General features: G+C 43.1%; 1 protein-coding gene across 1 annotated transcript in view; it reads left to right on the plus strand.

The window, feature by feature from the left end:
* Positions 1-10,145, plus strand: part of snd1 (staphylococcal nuclease and tudor domain containing 1) — a 368,696-nt gene that overhangs the window by 22,793 nt on the left and 335,758 nt on the right. The window contains exon 10 of the mRNA XM_065021501.1: positions 8,024-8,128. Within this exon, the coding sequence (XP_064877573.1) occupies positions 8,024-8,128 (105 nt within the window). The remainder of the gene's footprint in view (positions 1-8,023; positions 8,129-10,145) is intronic.

A 10,145-nucleotide genomic window follows, 5' to 3' on the forward strand; every position in this document is an offset into this window, starting at 1 on the left:
TCTCTCTCTCTCTCTGTATTTCTGTCCTTTCTCTGTATTTCTGTCCTTTCTCTCTGCATCTCTCTCTCTCTCTGTATTTCTGTCCTTTCTCTGTATTTCTGTCCTTTCTCTCTACATCCATTTCTCTCTGTATTTCTGTCCTTTCTCTCTACATCTCTCTCTCTGTATTTCTCTGTCCTTTCTCTCTACATCTCTCTCTCTGTATTTCTCTGTCCTTTCTCTCTACATCTCTCTGTATTTCTCTGTCCTTTCTCTCTACATCTCTCTCTCTCTCTGTATTTCTGTCCTTTCTCTCTACATCTCTCTCTCTCTCTCTCTATTTCTCTGTCCTTTCTCTCTGCATCTCTCTCTCTCTGTATTTCTGTCCTTTCTCTCTACATCCCTTTCTCTCTGTATTTCTGTCCTTTCTCTGTATTTCTGTCCTTTCTCTCTACATCTCTCTCTCTCTCTGTATTTCTGTCCTTTCTCTGTATTTCTGTCCTTTCTCTCTGCATCTCTCTCTCTCTCTGTATTTCTGTCCTTTCTCTGTATTTCTGTCCTTTCTCTCTACATCCATTTCTCTCTGTATTTCTCTGTCCTTTCTCTCTACATCTCTCTCTCTGTATTTCTCTGTCCTTTCTCTCTACATCTCTCTCTCTTTATTTCTCTGTCCTTTCTCTCTGCATCTCTCTCTCTCTGTATTTCTGTCCTTTCTCTCTACATCCCTTTCTCTCTGTATTTCTCTGTCCTTTCTCTCTACATCTCTCTCTCTTTATTTCTCTGTCCTTTCTCTCTGCATCTCTCTCTCTCTGTATTTCTGTCCTTTCTCTCTACATCTCTTTCTCTCTGTATTTCTCTGTCCTTTCTCTCTACATCTCTCTCTCTTATTTCCAGTCTAAATTCTCTGTCCTTTTCTGCTTCTCAACATCTCTCTCTTTATTTATTTGGGTAGAAAGGAAGGGGACTCTACATCTCTCTCTCTTTATTTCTCTGTCCTTTCTCTCTGCATCTCTCACTCTCTCTCTCTGTATTTCTGTCCTTTCTCTCTACATCTCTCTCTCTGTATTTCTCTGTCCTTTCTCTACATCTCTCTCTCTTTATTTCTAGTTTTCTCTCTGCATCTTTTCTCTGTGTATTTCTCTCTACATCCTTTCTCTGTATTTCTGTCCTTTCTCTCTCTACTGGGACCATGGGACTGTATTTCTGTCCTTTCTCTGTATTTCTGTCCTTTCTCTCTCATCTCTCTCTCTCTGTATTTCTGTCCTTTCTCTGTATTTCTGTCCTTTCTCTCTGCATCTCTCTCTCTCTCTGTATTTCTGTCCTTTCTCTGTATTTCTGTCCTTTCTCTCTCATCCATTTCTCTCTGTATTTCTGTCCTTTCTCTCTACATCTCTCTCTCTGTATTTCTCTGTCCTTTCTCTCTACCCATTTCTTCTGTATTTCTGTCCTTTCTCTCTACATCTCTCTCTCTGTATTTCTCTGTCCCTTTCTCTCTAATCTCTCTCTCTGTATTTCCTGTCCCTTTCTCTCTACATCTCTCTCTCTTTTTTCTCTGGTTCTCTCTGCAGACCATCTCTCTGTCTGTCCTTTCTCTCTACATCTCTCTCTCTGTATTTCTCTGTCCTTTCTCTCTACATCTCTCTCTCTGTATTTCTCTGTCCTTTCATCTCTTCTCTTTCTCTCTTTATTGTCTGTCCTTTCTTTCTCTCTGCATCTCTCTCTCTCTGTATTTCTGTCCTTTCTCTCTACATCCCTTTCTCTCTGTATTTCTGTCCTTTCTCTGTATTTCTGTCCTTTCTCTCTACATCTCTCTCTCTCTCTGTATTTCTGTCCTTTCTCTGTATTTCTGTCCTTTCTCTCTGCATCTCTCTCTCTCTCCAGTATTTCTGTCCTTTCTCTGTATTTCTGTCCTTTCTCTCTACATCCATTTCTCTCTGTATTTCTGTCCTTTCTCTCTACATCTCTCTCTCTGTATTTCTCTGTCCTTTCTCTCTACATCTCTCTCTCTTTATTTCTCTGTTTTCTCTCTGCATCTCTCTCTCTCTGTGTATTTCTGTCCTTTCTCTGTATTTCTGTCCTTTCTCTCTGCATCTCTCTCTCTCTGTGTTTCTGTCCTTTCTCTGTATTTCTGTCCTTTCTCTCTGCATCTCTCTCTCTCTCTGTATTTCTGTCCTTTCTCTGTATTTCTGTCCTTTCTCTCTACATCCATTTCTCTCTGTATTTCTGTCCTTTCTCTCTACATCTCTCTCTCTGTATTTCTCTGTCCTTTCTCTCTACATCCATTTCTCTCTGTATTTCTGTCCTTTCTCTCTGTTCTCTCTCTTTATTTCTCTGTCCTTTCTCTCTGCATCTCTCTCTCTTTATTTCTCTGTCCTTTCTCTCTGCATCTCTCTGTCTCTGTATTTCTGTCCTTTCTCTCTGCATCTCTCTCTGTACTCTGTTTTCTCTCTGCATCTCTCTCTCTGTATTTCTGTCCTTTCTCTCTGCATCTCTCTCTTTCTGTATTTCTGTCCTTTCTCTCTGCATCTCTCTCTCTCTGTATTTCTGTCCTTTCTCTCTGCATCTCTCTCTCTCTCTGTATTTCTCTGTCCTTTCTCTCTACATCTCTCTCTCTCTGTATTTCTGTCCTTTCTCTCTACATCTCTCTCTCTCTGTATTTCTGTCCTTTCTCTCTACATTTCTCTCTCTCTGTATTTCTCTGTCCTTTCTCTCTTTCTCTCTACATCTCTCTCTCTCTCTGTATTTCTGTCCTTTCTCTCTACATTTCTCTCTCTCTGTATTTCTCTGTCCTTTCTCTCTACATCTCTCTCTCTCTGTATTTCTGTCCTTTCTCTCTACATCTCTCTCTTTCTGTATTTCTGTCCTTTCTCTCTACATTTCTCTCTCTCTGTATTTCTCTGTCCTTTCTCTCTACATCTCTCTCTCTCTCTGTATTTCTGTCCTTTCTCTCTGCATCTCTCTCTCTCTAATAATTATCCAGTCTAAATGTGCTGGCCAGCCATTTTCTGCTTCTCTTAACATAACCGTTGATTTATTTATTTGGGGAGAAAGGAAGGAGACTTACATTTTATTTTGTGGTGCCAGAGCTAGAGAACAACCTTGTTACAATGTTGAGGAGTGTGTAGGTTGGTACAACATAGATTAGATTTTTTGGAAATGGAGAGATGGGTAGTGTAGCGCTTCGAGTCCCCCGCACTGGGACCATGGGACTGAGGTGTTAGGAGTCCTCTCTCTCTCTCGCTCGCTGTCTGTGTTGTGTATGTGGGCAAGTTAATTTCTCCCTCCGTCCTCAACGGTAAAACTATTTGCAGATGTATTATTTCTTACGTCTGCCTCTCCTCTTCTCTCCCCCCAGTCAGCTTTGGGACTAACTGAGCATCTCAGAATGCCTCGAGGGAGGTGCTTATGTGTTCAGGATTTCTCTAAACTTGGTCTAGCTCCAAGCCCGATTCCCAATAGCCTCCCACACAAGCTTGACTGGTATCCAAGAGTGGTTGTCTCCCATGTACATCTCAGCAATTGGGTCCTGTTCAAATACTAGTCATCCTTCCCCCATCCTTCCTTCTCTTAAACAGTGTAAGATCTGATGGGGTTGCATCCTTGATCCGACCAAGTGTGTGTGACCCGTGAGTGTGTGCTTACTTCCAAGTGAGCTTGATATGTTTGCCCACCCTTCCAAGTGTGCCTGATGTACAGCCCATGTTTGCTGTGTATGTCACAGGTAGGCCTGAGTGGGTGTGTTTGTGCCTTTCCCAAGTGATCTTGATGTACAGCCCATTTTTGTTTATATCACACATTGATCTCTCTGTGTGGGCGGGTGGGTCTAAACTTGTCCACTGTTCCCCAGCTGAGCTTGAAGTAGACTTCATGTTTGTGTGTGAATGTCACAAGTGGGTCTGTCAGTCATTTCTCTTTGTTTTGGCAGCCGTCCTCTTCCTCTCCCTCTCTCCAGTTCCAGCTCTCTCTCTCTCTCTCTCTCTCTCTCTTTATTTACCAATCTGTTTCTCCTTCTGCATTGGAGAGGAAAAACATTTTTGTTGGTAATACGGAGAGCGATTTCTAGACATTTTCACTGGAGTGGGATGCATCAGTCACGGTGCTAATCCTTACTGATGTCCACCTCTCTGTTCCCTCCCCTTCTCTCCCGGGAATCCCTTCTCCATGTGGAATGTGTGAATATACAATTCGCAAACTTGTGTGTGTTTGAGGCTGGAACTGTGGAACAAACAGTTTAGCTGACGTTAAAAGGACTGGCAATGGATCAATGTGATGCTCTACAATGTGTGATGATGCAGAGATAATTGTGACAGTAGGATGTATAGTTTCAGTGTCTTTCTACAATGTTTGGGTGGTACATTTTGTTGGGTTGTATTACATAATGTTATCGTTTATCTAAAAGTCATCACAAAACGGGCTGGGTGATAAATCAATATCAATAATTATCGAGGTAATTACTTCCCTCAATAACCATATAAAAACATTTAGATTCATTCGATAATGTCGATATAGAATAATTAGGTACAACAGTCCATTTCACCTCTGTGACGCAGCAGGAACGTGCGGAGAAGTGACAATATGCACGTGGAGAGGTACACGCCCACTAAAAACCACTTAGCACCTGGAGTGATGGAGTCGCCACTATTAACCAGGAAAAATGAGTGATGTAGGCAGAAACAGTGGCAGTCTAAACCATGGAGAAGGAGCAGTTTCCTGAATGATTTTAAAGGGTTAAACCGTTTCAGTAATTTCAGTAATTTGGAAGTGGTTTGGCTTTTTGAAGTCCGACAAAGAGCAGAACAATGTTCGGTGCAGATTGTGCCGTAGACGGGTGGCTACCAAGTCTGGTAATACGACAAACATTTTTCAACATAATGAAAACAAATGTAACCTTTATTTAACTAGGCAAGTCAGTTAAGAAACAACTTCTTATTTATAATTACAACCCACTGTTCCCCAGTAGGCCAACTGCCTTGTTCAGGGGTAGAATGACAGATTTTTACCTTGTCAACTCAGGGATTCGATTTAGCAACCTTTTGGTTACTGGCCCAACGCTCTAACCACTCGGCTACCTGCTGGTTACTGGCCCAACGCTCTAACCACTAGGCTACCTGCTGGTTACTGGCCCAACGCTCTAACCACTAGGCTACCTGCTGGTTACTGGCCCAACGCTCTAACCACTAGGCTACCTGCTGGTTACTGGCCCAACGCTCTAACCACTAGGCTACCTGCTGGTTACTGGCCCAACGCTCTAACCACTAGGCTACCTGCTGGTTACTGGCCCAACGCTCTAACCACTAGGCTACCTGCTGGTTACTGGCCCAACGCTCTAACCACTAGGCTACCTGCCGCCTCTACGCTCTAACCACTACCTGCCCAGTGGTTTGTTCAGGCATTAGGCATTATTGAGTCTGAAGCAGATATGCATCTTTTTAAAATGTATTTGATTAATATCGTGATAATTATGGATATCGAATGAAAAAATATATAGATATCGTGATAATTGATTTGCCATGTCGCCCAGCCCTAATATCTACCTCAATTACCATGATTTCTCAGCATCTTGACTCAGCACTGTGTATAGAGCCAAGTTAGTTATTCTGTATATAGAGCCAAGTTACTGTTCCTCTGTGTATAGAGCCAAGTTACTGTTACTCTGTGTATAGAGCCAAGTTACTGTTACTCTGTATGTTCACTCAGTACTGTTACTCTGTGTATAGAGCCAAGTTACTGTGTATAGAGCCAAGTTACTGTTACTCAATATGTTGACTCAGTACTGTTACTCTGTGTATAGAGCCAAGTTACTATTGCTCTGTGTATAGAGCCAAGTGACTGTGTATAGAGCCAAGTGACTGTGTATAGAGCCAAGTTACTGTTGCTCAGCATGTTGACTCAGTACTGTTACTCTGTGGATAGAGCCAAGTTACTGTGTATAGAGCCAAGTTACTGTTACTCTTGTGTATAGAGCCAAGTTACTGTTACTCTTGTGTATAGCCAAGTTACTGTTACTCTGTGTATAGAGCCAAGTTACTGTTACTCTGTGTATAGAGCCAAGTTACTGTTCCTCAGCATGTTTACTCAGTACTGTTGCTCTGTGTATAGAACCAAGTTACTGTTACTCTGTATGTTGACTCAGTACTGTTACTCTGTGTATAGAGCCAAGTTACTGTTACTGTGTATAGAGCCAATTTACTGTTACTCTATATAGGGTCAAGTTACTGTTACTCTGTGGATAGAACCAAGTTACTGTTACTCTGTGTATAGAGCCAAGTTACTGTTACTCTGTGTATAGAGCCAAGTTACTGTTACTCTGTATAGGGTCAAGTTACTGTTACTCTGTGGATAGAACCAAGTTACTGTTACTCTGTATAGAGCCAAGTTACTGTTACTCTGTATAGGGTCAAGTTACTGCTACTCTGTGTATAGAGCCAAGTTACTGTGTATAGAGCCAAGTTGCTGTTCCTCAGCATGTTGACTCAGTACAGTTACTCTGTATAGAGCCAAGTTACTGTTACTCAGCATGTTGACTCAGTACTGTTACACTGTGTAATGAACCACGTTACTGTTCCTCAGCATGTTGACTCAGTATTGTTACTGTGTATAGAGCCAATTTACTGTTACTCAGCATGTTGACTCAGTACTGTTACTCTGTGTATAGAGTCAAGTTACTGTTACTCTGTATAGGGTCAAGTTACTGTTACTCTGTGGATAGAACCAAGTTACTGTTACTGTGTATAGAGCCAAGTTACTGTTACTCTGTATATGGTCAAGTTACTGCTACTCTGTGTATAGAGCCAAGTTACTGTGTATAGAGCCAAGTTGCTGTTCCTCAGCATGTTGACTCAGTACAGTTACTCTGTATAGAGCCAAGTTACCGTTACTCTGTGTATAGAGCCAAGTTACTGTTACTCAGCATGTTGACTCAGTACTGTTACACTGTGTAATGAACCACGTTACTGTTCCTCAGCATGTTGACTCAGTACTGTTACTGTGTATAGAGCCAATTTACTGTTACTCAGCATGTTGACTCAGTACTGTTACTCTGTGTATAGAGCCAAGTCACTGTTACTCTGTGTATAGAACCAAGTTACTGTTACTCTGTGTATAGAACCAAGTTACTGTTACTCTGTATAGGGTCAAGTTACTGCTACTCTGTGTATAGAGCCAAGTTACTGTTCCTCAGCATGTTGACTGAGTACAGTTACTCTGTGTATAGAGCCAAGTTACTGTTACTCTGTGTATAGAGCCAAGTTACTGTTACTCTGTGTATAGAGCCAAGTTACTGTTACTCTGTGTATAGAGCCAAGTTACTGTTACTCTGTTTATAGAGCCAAGTTACTGTTACTCTGTTTATGGAGCCAAGTTACTGTTACTCTGTGTATAGAGCCAATTTACTGTTACTCTGTGTATAGAGCCAATTTACTGTTACTCTGTGTATAGAGCCAAGTTACTGTTACTCTGTGTATAGAGCCAAGTTACTGTTCCTCAGCATGTTGACTCAGTACTGTTACTCTGTGTATATAGCCACGTTACTGTTACTCTATATAGGGTCAAGTTACTGTTACTCTGTTTATAGAGCCAAGTTACTGTTACTCTGTATTTATTATTATTTTTTACACATTTGACTTTTTGCTATTATTTCTGTTTTCCATGTCTATTGTTGGGAAGGGCCCGTAGCTAAGCATTTCACTGTTGGTCTACACCTTGTTGTTTACGAAGCATGTGATGAATACCATTTGAATTGTTTGTTGTCGGACTAAAGCCTTCGCTCTCTCTGTGCTCTGCTCTGTTTAAACTAGGCTCAGTTCAGCTCAGCCCACAGAGCCAATTCTCTTGAAAGCAGCTGTCCTCTCTGTCCTCCAAATGGAGCTGCGATGCCTTCCTCACTAACCTCTCTCTCTCTCTCCACTCTCTCCTCCCTCCCCACTCTATCCCACCATCTCTGTGCCCCTTCCCTTCTTTCTCCCACAATATTTCTCCCCCTTCTCTCTCACCCCTCCCTCTCACGCTCCCCTTCACTCTCTCTCCTTTTCTCCCTCTCTCCCAGGTGATGCAGGTCGTCAATGCGGACGCCGTCGTGGTCAAGCTTAACTCTGGCGAGTACAAGACCATCCACTTGTCCAGCATCCGACCCCCCAGGATCGAGGGCGAGGTACGCCCCCCCCCGTCGCTGTATCTTTGTGTTGTGTGTTGGTGTCTTGTCCTTGGCTTGGCCACCCTGACAGAGGATCATTACCAGCTCCATAGGGGCGCCTGCTGTCAGAGCCACTGTTTGGAAAGCGTTGATGACCCTTTCCCTCCCCCAGTCTTCTTTGAAAAGGCATTCCTTGTCTGTCTCTCGGTCTCTTCTCTCTGTGTGTCTGTTTCTGTGTCTTTCTCTCTCTCTCCCACCCACCTCTGTGTGTTTGATTGCTGCAGAGAAGTGGGCTGATCCATCCTTTCCCTTACTCACAGCTCGCCGCGTGCACACAATGAGAGACAAATGCACACACTGTCATTCACCTCTCATGTACTCCCAGTCACCACTGTAAGACAAGCATGCACACTCACTGTCACCAGGCACGCATACTTAACCGGTCACTACTCTGTCACACTCATGGTATCAGAACACAACTTTCAGTCTGTTCCCTTCTTGTACTCAACAAACACACAGCCCTAACACATCCACATGTCTGTATATCTCCACTCCTCCATTTGTGTTTCCTCCCATCTAAGCCCCGCTAGAGTCCTAATCAGATTTGTCTTTCTCTGGTCAGGTATAAATTGAAAAGAGAGAGATGGACAGAAATAGTTTTTAATGGAGCCCTTAATGATGGAAGAAGAACAGTAGCTAAATATAGTCATGTGGCCATCGTCATGACAACCACACTGGAATTAGCTGGTGACCCCTGACCCCGTCTGCTATTGGCCCCATGATGATTCGGCACTCAGTGTAATTGGAGGAGATGGCACTTCCTGGTATTTTTTTTTTTAACCTTTTTATTTAACTAGGCAAGTCGGTTAAGAACAAATTCTTATTTACAATGACAGCCGACCCCGGCCAAACCCGGCCGACGCTGGGCCAATTGTGCGCCACCCTATGGGATTCATAATCACGGCCAGATGTGATGCAGCCTGGATTCGAACCAGGGACTGTAGTGATGCCTCTTGCACTGAGATGCAGTGCCTTAGACCGCTGCGCCTCTCGGGAGCCCGGGTTGCTCCTTATTTCCTCCCTGATGCTGGGCTTTGTCTGAAATGGCACCCTGTTCCCTATATAGTGACTGCATGGTACCCCCTTACCACTGATACCAGGTCAGTTTACCATCCCCTCTAATGGTTAAGGTTGTGGGTTGGATAATCTGATCCTAGATCATTGTTGAGGACCAGAAACAACTTCTTCCTAGACTATGATTGCGTGATGGTTCAGCACTAACCGAGACTGAGGCATTTCCTGTTTCCCTTTCTCCTACCTGCATTGTTCCTAGTAGTACATTCAGTACGCCAGCCTTCTCTCCTGCTGTCCTTCAGCCTGCGTCAATAGGGAGTCGTTGGTATTGGAGAGGAGCAGTTAGCAGAAGAATCCTACTTCTATGGCCTCGAGTCCTGAGAGCAACTTGGAGGAGTTGAGTATCTCTTGTGAGCAGTAACAGGCTTTTTGTTTCTGACGCAAGCCAGTTCAATTTGGACTATTATCTCATAAAGCCCTTTGTGGCTGGAAGACAAAGAAGAGTGACATACAAAAGAAAGCCTCATTGGTGAATTATTGTACTGTATTTAATGGTGCTGACAATAACTACTAGTCACCAATGTGCTGACTGGTGTATCTAAAACGAATGAATGAAAAATGTCTGCAGTCTCCTGAATGGAATCCCTGTGAGGACAGAATGTTTTTCCTACCAAGAGTGGCTCAATATCTTCTCATAGGCAGTTCATTACGTAGGATACATCTCATTGTATAACAGGGCCAGTGTGATTGCAGGCTTTTGTTTTAGCCAAGCAGCAACACGTCTACTTCAACTCATCAGTCTTGATTGGTGATGAGTAGAATCGGGTGTGTTGCTGCTTGGCTGGAACGAAAGCCTGCACCCCACAAACCCTGTATTGGGTGCTCAGGTGTTTTGGACAGAAACGGCTAATGAAACACTTCACATGCGGACAAGGCAGTGTAGGATCAAATATATGCTGCA

This window comes from Oncorhynchus nerka, linkage group LG8 (genome assembly GCF_034236695.1).
Source record: "Oncorhynchus nerka isolate Pitt River linkage group LG8, Oner_Uvic_2.0, whole genome shotgun sequence".
Classification (NCBI taxonomy): Eukaryota; Metazoa; Chordata; class Actinopteri; order Salmoniformes; family Salmonidae; genus Oncorhynchus; species Oncorhynchus nerka.